Below are 14,194 nucleotides of genomic sequence, written 5' to 3'. Positions count from 1 at the left end.
TAGGACCCAAATTTTCCATGTCAGCAAACACCAAACTTAGTTTTTCTGTGTCCAGATTCACACACTGAAAGAAAATGTGGAAGACAGAGGGCCCTGAAAAGCTGTGGAAGGTAGAGAGGCAGAGGCTTGTGGGAAAGGCTCATCCTGGGTCCCTGGCTCTATGGTGGCAGCAGACAAAGCCCCCCACACCCACACATCCCCCTTAAGAAGGCACTGCTCCTCCAAGTTCAGGATACCTTCCCCGACTCCCTACCTAAAACTAAAGGTGGTGGTAAATATCTGTTTTAAACTCCCCAGAGTCAGGGGATACCTGTGCAATAGGATCTGATAAATATGATAGGTTATTCCCCATTACGTTGAATATAAATTGTAATCCTTGGTATCTTCCATGGGGAGATGCCAGCCGAAATAGTTAATTCTGACTCTTATTTACTTAACTTGTAATGGGGGCCTAGTAAGGAGATGGCGACTGTGATCCAACCAATTTATACAATACGAGTTCCAGCTCAAGAGTAAGTTCTAGATTAATGTCTGTTCGGGAGAGATTTAAGTGTCAAAAATGGGAGGTAGGAATGGATAGGGCATATGGGAGGCCTGACTGCAAAGGCATTTGGCTGATATTCTTAAACTAGATTTGTGGCCCAACCCCACAATACAACAGATGGCAGCCTTAACTTAACACAGTGTTATATGAGGTCACTTTATACTAATATATATGCTTTTTGACACTAAACAAGACTAATCTAGGAAGCATTTTTTTAAAATGCAATCAAAATGGATACGACCCCACACAATCAAATCAATAATGTAATGTTTCGGATGTGTGCCTCGTGAGGCAGTGCTGCAGTATCCATAAACAAATTAGGGGGACTCAAGAGGTGCTGTAGAGCATGGACTAACCCTTCTCTGGTACACATCATTACACAAACTACAGAGCCCAATTTGATTGGATCAATCTAAGATTGTAATAATCTAAGAGCTCTCCCATCGACCTAAGGAGAAAAGAATAATTTTGCTTTAAATAACTCATCCACGAGGGAACCTTCTTGGTGGCATGCTTCCTCATAAAGTTCCTTCCAGTTCCATTGCGGAATGGGGCGCTCTACAGCCTGTGAAACGCACATGAGCACTTTGTTGGAAAAGGAATAGGGTAGTGAGTGGGGGAAGGGGTACTCTTGAAAAATACTTGCCTGGTAGCCATAACATTTTAATCTGGGCACCAGCCCTATGATTAGAAAATGGGAAAGTTAGGAAGACCCAGGCCTCTAGCCACGCCTACTTCCTCTTAGGGTCAACATGTTTCTGTCACTGTTCCCAAATGCTTGTGGCGGTCGTCAGGACCGATTATACCACCACAATCCACATCTATTACATAATGCAGACATAACTGGTGCATTTACCATACATATGTCAGGAACACCTAAACCACCTAGTTTGGGTTATTAAGGCATTTAATAGTGCTCCCTAGGTACACAAAGGAGAGACAGACCTATTGTCCACAGACTCCAAGGTCCCTGTCTGGCCTGCTCACCTAAAATACCTCCGGATGTGCCTACATCTTGAGGTGAGGACTTCCCAACTTTTCTTTAAAGAAAAAGGATTCTTTTCTCCTTAGGTTGGCGGGAGGGTTCTAAGACTGATCCAATCGAGTTGGGCTCCATAGTTTGGTTAAAGTGCAGTGCTGTAGTAGACATTTGTTAGGTCAAGCTTACCAGCTAGCAGAGCTGTCTGGCTGCAAAAGGCCTACTGTGGGCTTAGCAGGTCTTACAGCCTGCCCACTGCTTACTAATGATCAACTTAACTGTTACTCTCAGTGCTTGCTTCTTTTTCAATGTCTTTCCTTGTCCCCTCTTGTTTTTCCTCATGGTCTGTGTTTCTTTCTCTCTGGTGTGGTCCAATTAACCCCTCACCCTTAATGTTGCTTCTTCATTGAGTGTTTTTACTCCTCTATCCCACCCAACCCACACTGCTTCCTGAAAACGGCATCCGCACCACTTCATAGGCTTGTATGCATGGTGGTACATGCCTATAAGATGATGTGACCGACCACGTCAGCACACCTTTTATTTTTATGCTATAACACTTCAATCTCATATTGTTTTTACTTTCCAGTACATCTCAAACAGGTAACAAAAGAAAGAAAAGAAAAGCAAGGTACCGGCATCATTTTGTAGGCACGCATGCGTGGTGGCAAATGCACACGCCCAGAAGATGATATGGCCGGCTTTGTCAGCGTGCCTTTTTTTAAAGTTAATATTACATTTTTTAACTGCCATGCTGCATAGCATCTTGCTCATGCTGTACAGCACTGGAAAAGGGCATTGGCCAAGTTGACAATACTGGTGCTATTAAGCAGAGGTTCATTATGGTCTTTATGGTCATTAGAAATTAATGTTTTTGCAATTGTCCTGAGATTTGAGTCTTATAATCCTGATGTTTTCTGATTTCATTAGAGCTCTTTATGGTATCACAGTAAGAACTGCATTTTCTGCATGAATGTAGTTGCACATTCAAAGGAGTAATGTTGAATTATATTTTAAGAGGCTTGAGGCACCCCTTTAAAGGCAGTTGTGTTTCTTGATTTGTTGAGGGTGGTGGTGCCCTTTTTTCCTGCCCAACAGTGATGCGCTGGGAGAAACATCCCTTGTAGAAAATGCCTCTATCTTGTAAATGGACTCAAAACACAGATGCTCATTTTGAGAAGAGTAATTATTATGAATAAGATAAATTACTTTGAACGTAGCTAATGCCAATGACAGAAGGGCTATGCCAAGTGAAACATTCCCTGGCAGGCCAATAAGAAGCCTGGAATGGACTGACTGGGGCGGGACAGAGAGGCTACATTCAAGAGCCAACACTGGTATGGACTCCCTGAACATGATATTATGGACATGTAAAAGAACCGGTGGGCTCGTGCTCAGTGAGGGGCACCATGGAGCTTCCTCTGCCTGGGATATCTATACAATATTGATTCTTGCTGGGATCTTGTCAGTTAGTTGTTTTTTTTTAAAGGATACAACCCCACACCAGGTGGTGTGCCTCATTATCGTGGTTGTACCTTCGTCTGCACCAACGTGGTGCAATATGGGTTCACCAGAACTCTGCGTTTTTTTTGTTTACCAAAGGAAGAGAGAGTTTCGCCATGACAACCATGGACTAGGGCATTGTGGTAGACATCTGCCATCATAAGGAAATGGATATACCCAACATCTAATTGACACGGGAGGATGGACTGGGAAGGGGGAATGTGCCAATTTCGGACCCAACAACTAGATGGCGCAATAATGCACAGCATCTTAATCCAGAACAGATTGATGCATCAAGAACAAGAGTTCCAGAGGTTAAGCCATTCTACCTTGAAGGTCTGCTGTCAAACCTGAATACAGCACATGAATGAATGAGATGCCGAATTGTAAAGCTACACACATCTTAAGTGAGGCATAGAAAAATACTATTTCTGGGGGGGGGGGGGGGGGGGCGGTGGTCTGCCGTCGCCAAAGACTGCAGCACACTAGCACAGCTCTTTAGCCATCACTGAATTAAATCCCCAACTATCCTCTAAATCATCCTGCCGTGTGGGACTGAGCACCCCTCCCGACCAGTCTATCACCTGACGGAGCCCCGGCTCCGACTGACTCCGGATCTAGGCGGCTAGAGGGCCGGAATACCTGAAGATGGGGAGGCATCTGACGGAATACAGATCGTGAACCCCTGAGGCCAGAGGCCTGGTGGCAGACAGAGCATAGAGCCATGTGAAGACCCAAGACACCGCTTTAAACACCGAGTGGTAAGACAGGAGTAGTGATGAAGCGTGATCATACCTGAGCCATAGGGGGAGGGGGGTGACACAGAGTCGATCCACTGGCCTGGAACTCAGAGTCAGGCGGGGACAGCTGGAGCGGGGCCTTGCCCTGCACTCCTCCAAACAGTGGTAAGCCCCCCCTCCCTTTTCCCAGAGGCCTAGTGGAGAGGAAGCGCATCAACGTTTGAAGTTGCAGATTTGAATCCTCGTTGTGGGTCGGTGAATCCAAAAGAATCGCCATGTACAACGCTACTGAAGGAGATTTGCACCTCTCGTGAACCTCCCGTGAACCCCAATCCACTGTCTCCTAGGTACTGGTTTGCCTCACCTGGCGGGGTGGTTGGAGCCTAATGACAGTGGTGCGGCTCAGACCACCCCCGCCCCCCCAGCAGACTCTCGGGGCTTGAGACCTTGGGGCTGGGGTGGCCCATAGACTCGGAGTGTTGGTTCGATAGCTCGGCAGTCAGGAACTAAGAACCCCGCCCCGCTCAAGCCAATATCATGGAGAAATATCCGGTGTTGATACCAGTCGCAACAGCACAACAGGGAATGCCCATGCTGGAACGCGACCAGAAAGGTCCCCCGCCGCAAGCGGAGCCCTCCCTGCAAGACATTATGGCCGCAATACAAAGTGTCATGGCTACCCTGGAGCCAAAGGTGGACAGTTACAGGGGAAATAAATCTTATAAGGTGTGATCTCGGTAAAGTGACAGACAAACTGACAGTAACAAGGCTGTACAAATGCCAAAAACTGTAGAGAAATTATGAGTTACACTTGTTGATAATTCATGCAATGCTGCTGTTCACCTGTGTTGATCTACAATGGTTAAAGTTTGTTGATGATACTCTGAGCTTTGTTTTCAATAAAAAGAGTTTAAAAAAAAGAAAGAAAAAAAAAGAAAAATTGTAATTTTGCCAAACTTCGACAACTAATGAGGAAACAGTTTGCATATAAATGCAATCAGTCACAGTTTGCGAGTACCAGAGTATGGCAAAACGAGACACGGGGCAAAGTGCTGATTGCAGAATATGTCACAATACAACATGTGGCAAAGTGCAGCATGTGAGGAATGGCACAGTTATTAGCTAAGAAGGGAAGTATGTAGAACAGTGGTTCCCAACCTGTGGTCCGGGGAGCCCTGGGGGTCGGCGAAGCCTTCTCAGGGGGTCCGCGAGAGCTTAGAAAATTAAAATATATTAACAAATATTGACAAATTGGGTCCCCAGCTTCCAGTAATAACTCAGACGGGGGTCCTCGGATTCCAATGATGATTCAGTGGGGGTCCCTGGGTTCCATTAATGTAAAAGTGGGGGTCCACAGAAATCAAAAGGTTGGGAACCACTGATGTAGAACAAAGCTTAAAGCAATGTGGATAGTGTGTAGTCTCCCACAGACCACAGGGTGTTGCCACATGCAGTGTGTGGCAGAGGAAAGCATCTCAATGATGGTGCACAAGACGGGACAGAGTGCAGCACCTGCCAGATTACAGCGAGGCAAAGAGAACCATGTGTGATAGAGGACAGGGCGCAGCACGGGACAGGTCTTACCCAGGCTTGTGGACAATCTCTCGCAGGACTCGTACCGCATCGTCATTGCTCATGTTCTCAAAGTTTACATCGTTTACCTGCAGACAAAAGCATTTAGTACACATTGGGCATTATATTCACCATCACTCGGCGAGGAGAGGCACCAAATTCGGTGAGACGATTCATGTACAGAATGAGTCTAAACCAGTGGTCTCCAAACCTTTTAATGCAGTGCCCCCCCTCCCCAGTTGAAAAATAAAAATCATTACCCCCCCACAGAACTTTTCACAATTATTTTATAAAAATGGCAATGTTTAAATATGTCTAGACCTATTCAAACATTGCAGTTAAGCACTGTTACCTTTTTAAAAATGCAATAACATGCTTCTGCTTAAAGCAAAGGCTTGTTATCAGTACAATGCTGCTTTTGGCTAGAGCCTGGTGCCCCCCACCGGGATCAGTAGAGGCCCCCCTAGGGGGACCCCCCCCAGTTTGAAGACGTCTGGTCTAAACCTTCTTCATGACTCAGCTGATCGACTACAGACCTTAAATACTGGTGGTCGTCAATGTAACAACCCCCAAATTATTAGCAATGTTAGTGTACCAAAGAATGACACATACATCAAGCTCCAAGGTGCATTACAGACAACCACAAAGATTCACAATAAAGACAAAACAATACATACACCAAGATCCTGGATAAAACAAATACTACTTGACTACGACTGAGAGACACACTTCTTTTGAATTCAAATTATATGTCTGATGAGGTGCTTTGCTTCTTGTTTGTTGTGTTTAGTATGAAGCACATATTTCTTTCTGGGTATAATATATTGTAATTGTGTTTATATAGTGCTTGCTACCCCCAGATGAAGCGCTGTAGCGCTTTTCAGCGAGTAGCATGCTACTCCAGAATCCAAAGGTGGATTGGTAGAGGGAAATATAAATTGTTATTGGGAGTAGTGGGAGTGGTAGACATGCGAGTCTGTTAGTTGGATAAATAGGATAAAGGATAGAGAAGGGAAGAGCTATTTGGGAGTTTATGGTAGTAAAATAGGTTTAGGATGAGTCAGAGACTCTGTTAGTTGGATTACTAGGATAAAGAATGGGTAGATGAGGGAAGAGTTTGGAATGGCTTATTTGGGAGATCATAGTAATAAAAGAGGTTTGGGATACGTCAGAGAGTGGAGGTAAGGGATATTTAGAAAGAGGAATAGGATGAGTCACAGAGTGGTTTTTGGCAATGTAGATGCGGCCTTGTCCTGGAGCGCCACCCACATCAGGCAGGAAAGCCCACTATAAGCAGTAACAAAGGAGCAACAGGTCCGTCCTGGCGGTGCGCACACGCCACATGTTGCCAACTGCTGCCACGGATGGCAGTGCAGCAACTCTCTGAATGCAGTACATGATATCAAATGAAACCTGGTTTACCAACAGGCATTACAATGTCCTGGTACCTGCAGCAGCATGTCCCCAGGTTCTATCCTTCCGTCTGCTGCCACAGCACCTCCCTTCATGATCGAGCCAATGTAGATGCCGCCGTCTCCTCGCTCGTTGCTCTGTCCGACAATGCTGATGCCCAAGAAGTTATATTTCTCTGCGAGAGCCGCAAAAAAAAACAAAAAAACAACAGGATTAGAGTAGGCTTCAACAAAACTCTAATGCAGCAATACAAACCCACCAACCAAACAGCAACTAAAGAGGCCATAAACCCATACATATCTCCAAAACATAAGTTTTTTAAGAGTGAAATGCACAGCCAATCAGAGAGCATCAGTCAGAAGAGCAAAAGTGTCACAGAAGCTCAGGTGTTATAGGTGGCGCTCTGGGACGGGTTCCTTAGCATGACCTAGTTCACTTAAACATGCCAACTAAGAAATGTATTAGCACTGTCTTGAAATGTGGGGTACCCCACTAACAATGGAAACTGGAGTGTTTTTCTTCTCGCTGAACTCGTACAGCCCAGCAGTAAAAGTAAGAGATAATAGGGTGGCCTTAGCTGCAGTTCACTGAGCCTTTCTAGCACAGCAAAGATTGCTCACTCCTAGCTACCCGGAAAAGAGGGGAGCAGAGACTCAAATAATTAGCTGCTCGTAAATTAAGCCTGTGGCAAAACTCAGCGGGAGCGAAAGGACTGTCCAGCTTCATGCTGCTCACCCCTACATTTCAGATGAGGCAATGCTTCCCTTCAGAGAGGTTGGCACCTGGCTGGGTTACTTTGCAAGCAGAGCTCAGCACACAGCAAGGCTTTGCGGGGTGCTCAAATGGTTGCCAGTGTATTTACCTGGGAGATAAGGGAGTGGGAATGTGAACGAAGCCCTCTGTGAAGTTTGGGTGCTATTTGGAATTAGGCTGATGTTCTTGATAATCTGAGACCATGTACAATTCTTATACAGGTGTAGGTGGCTCTGTATCGTGACGGGGACACAACAACATACAAACTTTAAATTCCCTGCAAAGCCAGTGATGTCCATGTCCACTAGTGATGTCAAATTACCAGTCTGTGGTCTGGTGAAAGACGGATGATGCAGAAACACTCAACGTGTAATTAAACAATGGTCTGTTTAAATCTCTTTTGTTTAGTTAAACTAACATAAGCAGAAAAAAGCCGGAAATGAAAAAAAAAAAGTGTCCAAAACATTCAATTGGTTCCAGTCTTGGTAAAACATTTGTTGTCCTTTCAATAGTTCTCCGTAAATATGTTCAATACCAGGTCTTTCACAACCACCATACCAAATGTTTGCATCTAAATACAACTGTAAAGCGCTGGACTACAGCGAAGGAAATCTGTGTAACATATTTAAAATGTCAAATTTGGTGTGTAAAGGTGGTCAGTTAATTTGTTTGAATTACGAAATGCAATGGTTTAATCCATATCCCATCTGTAAGTGTTGCATGTATCATACCAAAATCTCATCAGTCCATTTCTGAGTATAATTCATGGAAGATATCTGTTAATTTGAGGCAAGATTGAAGGACCTCAGAGCTCGGGAGAACCTGATCACACACTTTCTGGCTCACCCACTGAATCGAGATAGCCGGGAGCAGTCAATCTACCTGCACAAACCCTGGAGACGAACGTGCCGCACAGTGTAAAAGGAGTATATAATACTCACCCATATTTAAAGTGACTGTGATGATATTGAGCGACATGGTGGAGTCGGTGATGCTGCTGAACGAGGAGGACTGCAAGAGAGGACAGCATTCCATTAGAAAGTATGATGAAACATGGATATATAAGTGCAATCTATTAACAGCCCAATGCAAACATTCCACCCCTGCCCAGAAGAAGACTTCTGCAATAACCTCTTGCAGCTGTGGCCAATGCTGGCCATGACAGGTAAAGGCATTGCCAACACAAAGGGAAGGGCGAAAAACAACGATACAGAATTTCACTGTAAAACAAAATTCAATACAAACTGACATTACGGTCAAGAAACACTGAAGTGAAATCAAAAAGGTATGAAAAACAAATAATGGTATCTTTCGTCCTCTGTTACCCTACACCTCACACCCTGGTGACATTATGGGAGAATTTAACATTAAACTCTGGATACTGTACAGACTAAAAGGAGTTATCTCTTTGCTGTCCTGATTGGCTAAAAGTAAAAGTTATCTACACGTCACGTCGTACCCGTTCTATGCGCGGTGCCTTCGGTTTCCGCCGGCGTCGCTTGTGCCTCCTCATCAGCCGCGAGGCGCCACTCTGCTCTGTTGAGCTGCTAATCCTGGAAGCAGAGGGGATGAAGTAAACGGTTAAAGAGGGATGTGCCAGGATGGACAATTGGATAGAATAAAACGATTAAGGGGCAGCTGTGGTAAGATTGTGCAAAGGATGAGTTACTATAAGCACAAGAGTGGGGTAACAGGGCAGTTTGATGCCCAACCTTCAAAGAGTACATACTAAGTTAATTCTAATTAGTGACACATAGCGGACATGGAGCGCAGACGTATTGTGAGGACATTGTTTTCAGCAAGAGACATGAGGGACTTGATTATCACTCTACAGGCCAAATAAAATTTTAGCGCGAAAAAAAAGGCCCTTAAGAGACAGGTCACCACCCAGCCCTAGCACACGCAACCGGAACATGGCAGCACACTACCCTGTCCGAGGCCTTAATATAGGTGCATCATCTCTCCCTTCATAGTATGATTACTGTAGTAACAGGCGCTCAGGGTGGTCAGCAAAGCTTTCGTCAAAGAGAGGAAGTTGGTTATACTACATAAATCATACAAAAGCTCCTATAAAGATGAGTTGATATGTTTATTGGTGAAGTAATAGATGCAAAATGTAATGCACACATTTTATTCCCTGGAAACTTGTTAAAGGGAAACCCAAAGGATACTGCTTAAGAAAAAATGGTTATTGTTTGAGTAGGATAACCTCTCAACTAATTTACAATTTAAAAGTAGCTAAGTCATCTCTGAGCACTTCCTCATGTTTCTATTCCCCTATTGATATGTCCTTAATTGTGCAGTTTTCCTCCGTATGTTTTACTCTTTAAAAATGGAAAAAATTTAATGGAAAGTTAGTTAATTCAACCAATTGTTCAACTGAAAGGAAAGATAGCTTTAGCAAGGTTACCTCTATGGTGTAGTAACTAATGTAACGACTAAGAGTGTTAAACCTTGAAGCATTCACTGGTAACTAGACCAATCTTTTGAACTAACATTATAGAATGCTTGCTGGAGACATGGATTTGGCCAATGAGGACCAAAGCACAGATAATTAAATGTGGGAGGGAAGCAGGGAACACTCCCTGTAGGCTAGCTCTTCTAGTTTATCTGTTTCAGAAGTACTTCCACCTCACTGCAGAGAAGGGAGCAGGTGTCTCTGGACCAGAAGCTTGCAGGTATACTTAATGCCCTTATCCAATGAAGGCATGTTGGTTCCATGTTGTCCTTGGGACCTGGGACCTGCAAAAGAAGGGGACCAAGTCCAGTTCGAGTTGGTGTGTCCAGCTGTGGCATGAGCCACTACCCACCCTTCTGTGGATGCAGGACCAGGTCAACGGTGGATGAAGAAAGTCAGCAGTACAGCACATTAGCAGGAGGAGAGTTCCGGAGTGATGCTAGTGATGTCCCACATCGGCAGTCGTGATGCAGTCAGTCAATGGTGATGGAAAACCACCAACAACTCCAGACCACCACCTGTGATGCAGGATCCACACAGTTCTGGAGGAGAAAGGATCCACACAGCCGGTCGTCATTGCAGTTGGTGTCTGTGGATGCAGGGGAGTGACTCCTTCACTTCAAGGGCGATTCCTTCTTACTTCTTGTGCAGGCTGAAGACTTGTCACCCTAAGAGGATGCACAGCCAGGGAAATGTTGCAGTTCCTGGAAGGAGCTGGAGAAACAATGTTGCAGAGCGGAGTCGCCGCTATAGTTACAGATTGTCAGTTCCTGGAGGGTCCAGTTGCAGTCGAGGTGGACAAAAGATGAAGTAAACGATGTAGAGGAGTCCTACTAGAATCTTGCACGTCGAGTCTGAGGACCCATCGAAGAGAAAGACCCTAAATAGCCCAGGAAGGGGGACTGGTCACCTAGCAGGGTGACCACCTATTAGGAGGGAGCTGTTAAGTCACCTGCCAGACCTGGCCAATCAGATGCTCCCAGCGGCCTCTGCCCGCCTTGGATGCAAGATGGCAGAATCAAGTGGCCACCTGGAGGAGCTATGGGCACTACCCCTGGGGTGGTGATGGACAGGGGAGTGATCATTCTCCTTTCCATTGTTCAGTTTTGCACCAGAGCAGGGACCAGGGGTCCCTGGACTGGTGTAAGCCGGTTTATGCAAGGAGGGCTCCAACTGTGCCCTTCAAAGCATACCAGTGGCTTGGGGAGGCTTCCCCTCTCAAGCCTTGTAATACCTATTTCCACAGGGAGAGGGTGTTGCCTCCTTTTCCCAAAGGAAATCCTTTGCTCTACTTCCTGTGCTTGAGCTGGTCAAGCACCAGGAGGGCAGAACCTGTCTGCGAGGTGGCAGCAGCGCAGGCTGCCTGGAAAATCCCAGAAGACTGGTAGGAGCAATGCTGGGGGTCCTCGAAGGAGCACCCAGATTGCATGGAATCATACAACCAATACTGGCGACAATATTGGGGTACGATTCCGACATGTTTGATACCAAACATGCCGAGGTTTGGAGTTACCATTGTGTAGTTGGACACTGTGCCAAGTACACGGGTAAAATGGCTTCCCTGCACTTACAAAGTCCAGTCATATGGAGCTGGAGTTCACAGGGGCACCTCTGCTCATGCAGGGGGGCCCTCACACACAGGTACCTGCACCCTCCCTCTGGACTAGGAGGGCCTGCCATAGGGGTGACTTACAGTGACCTGGTGCAGTGACTTGTAGTGAAAGGGTGCATGCACCTTTTCATGCAGGCCGCAATGGCAGGCCTGCATACATATTTTGCATGGGTTCCCATGGGTGGCACAATACATGCTGCGGCCCTTGGGGAACCCCTGGTGCCCCAATGCCCTGAGTATCTAAGTACCATATACTAGGTACTTATATGGGGGCACCAGTATGCCAATTGTGGGGTGTGCTAAGTCTTAAGCAACCAAATTTAGAGGGAGAGAGTACATTCACTGGGGTCCTGGTTAGGAAGATCCCAGAGAACACAGTCAAAACATACTGACAGCAGGCAAAAAAATGGGGGTAACCATGCCAAAAAAAGGGTACTTTCCTACAATAACCCCTTGTGTTTTGCCTTTGCTCCCTCACCAAATTGATCAGCAACTTCTCACTTGATTTAGTGCTTGCAGTTGTGAAAGCCAGGATGTTTCTATAACAAGCCAATGGCATAAAGGCTTTCCAAGGACAATTTGTACGTTTTCTAAATCTCTTGCAGTGTAGTAAATAAATATCCTTGTTTAGAAGCCCCCGATCAACCTCTCAAGCACCAATTAGAATGGAGAATGGTTTTGTGAATTAGATTTTATGCAAGAAAAGCTGCTTTTCTAAAGTTATGTTTGAACTGAATCCTCCCTGAAATATTACTTATGGGATGAAAGTCGCGAGAGCAATTGCAAGAAGGGATGCTCCTGGTCAGATGCGGGTCCCATGCACATTGTCACTGGAACCAAGCTGTACCCCACTGATGAGCTCATAATTGGGTTGCTTGTATTCCGGTTCTGGAAGGACCTGGTTTGGCAGGTCGGTGTGGACTGTTCCTTTTGGACTGGGTCCAAACTGAGGTGGCATGGTGGGCAAAATAACAATGGACTAAGATGTGACCCAAGTGATTACTAGTGGCTGAGATTAATTCAAGCATTCCATCAATCATTTTTGTATACTTTATTATTTGTTTTCTACTCGTTTAGGATGAGTGTCTGGGCTGCCACTTAGTAGGAGAAAAATTGTAGGCATTTTTTGCATTAGTTCATTCTATTCCTTATACTACACATAAATCTCTTGTCGTCACCAAACACCCCCTTTTTAAACCTCTCGTTTATATTTATATGGTTTTAATTATCAGAACAAATAGATACATTGTATGTCAATATCTACAAATATGTAGATGCAGAGAGTGTGATATGCTATTTACTAACATTGATGAGTGTGAAGGGACCATGGCTTCCAGAAGAATATCATTTATTGAATCATTACGCCCCCTCAGTCCCTGAACCACGGTAATAAATACAAAATTGTCCTCTGCCTACCGGCATATTTGGTTTATGCCGTTGCATTTTGTCATGTGTATTTGTTCTAAGAAAAGTTTTTAACCAAAACAAGGATGTTCACTGTGAGTCTTGTCCCCTCTCCATAACCCCAATAATATATAAACATCCCAATATCTACATCCCTGAGAATCTTAAAACTAGATTCATGCTTCGTGGACCAGAGCAAGGACAAATCTCTCCCGGTGAATTAGACCACCAAGCAGTATTTCTAACTATTAACTCAAGATACACAGAGTTCCAGCTTCTTTGAGGAGAAAGAGGGAAAGGGAGTTACATGTACAGGATAACAAATTCTGTGAACACCTTACAGAGAGAGACCTGAAGATACAGAGAGCATGAATTACTGGTGTTACTGCCCTCCTGCTTACCGGCTGGTGGAGTCATCCTCCTCGGAGTCGAAGAAGCTGGTGGTGTCGAGCTCGCTGCTCATTATGGTGGACGAGCTCTCGTACCCGCCCATGTCTCGCCGCCTGTCCACTTTACTGGTGCCATTGACCCTGGGGACTGAAAAAGACTTACTGTCAGATGGCCACTCCCTCAAGCTTAAAACCACCAATACTGTATTTCCATTTTCACACCCTAATTAAATGGTGTAGTAAGAGTACAATTTACAAAGACAATTAGGAAAAGGATTTAAATGTTTAAAAATCATTTACTGGGTTAAAGATAAATTGAGGATTCTATTCAAAACAGAATTCTATTCCGGACGGGGGAGTTCCATACACTAGGAGCAGCAATGAAGAACATCCAACCTCCAAAAGTATTATTTTAATCTTTGATCAAAGCAATTGGAACACACTGCTGTACAGTGCCCCTCCTGGCACATTAGCGTCCCAGAGACTCTTTACGGTTTCACAGGCACCAGTCTAGCAAAGTCTAGGTTTCTATTTCACGTCCAGGGTTGACGGCTGTACGAGATGTTTACAACACAAACATGCGTTACACTCCTACAACTCAAAGACTCTTCACAGAGGTCCTTTACTCCTTTAATGGAACCCAGAAAGAAAGGTTTCTGTCCACAAACTGGAGTAGCCTGTCAAGGAATAATTAGTTGATATGACTGATAGTGAATAATGCGAGCACTGGGCCAGGCAATAATGGTATCAAACTATTACGATAGAAGTGATGAGATAACAATACTCCAGTAGAGAACTGGTGTAATGGAATATTGCAATAATGATTG

The 14,194-nt window shown here is 45.0% G+C and overlaps 1 protein-coding gene across 2 annotated transcripts in view; it reads right to left on the bottom strand.

Annotated features, from left to right (window-relative positions):
* The window catches only part of DVL3 (dishevelled segment polarity protein 3), a 308,433-nt gene that overhangs the window by 22,764 nt on the left and 271,475 nt on the right, over positions 1 to 14,194 (bottom strand). For both annotated transcript variants that reach the window (XM_069212937.1, XM_069212938.1), the window contains 5 exons: positions 13,380 to 13,515; positions 8,964 to 9,057; positions 8,446 to 8,515; positions 6,787 to 6,926; positions 5,351 to 5,427 (listed from right to left, as the gene is read on the bottom strand). In XM_069212937.1, the coding sequence (XP_069069038.1) occupies positions 5,351 to 5,427; positions 6,787 to 6,926; positions 8,446 to 8,515; positions 8,964 to 9,057; positions 13,380 to 13,515 (517 nt within the window). The remainder of the gene's footprint in view (positions 1 to 5,350; positions 5,428 to 6,786; positions 6,927 to 8,445; positions 8,516 to 8,963; positions 9,058 to 13,379; positions 13,516 to 14,194) is intronic.

The sequence above is a fragment of the Pleurodeles waltl genome, chromosome 11 (genome assembly GCF_031143425.1).
Source record: "Pleurodeles waltl isolate 20211129_DDA chromosome 11, aPleWal1.hap1.20221129, whole genome shotgun sequence".
NCBI lineage: Eukaryota > Metazoa > Chordata > Amphibia > Caudata > Salamandridae > Pleurodeles > Pleurodeles waltl.
This window is presented reverse-complemented; position numbering and strand designations above follow the sequence as displayed.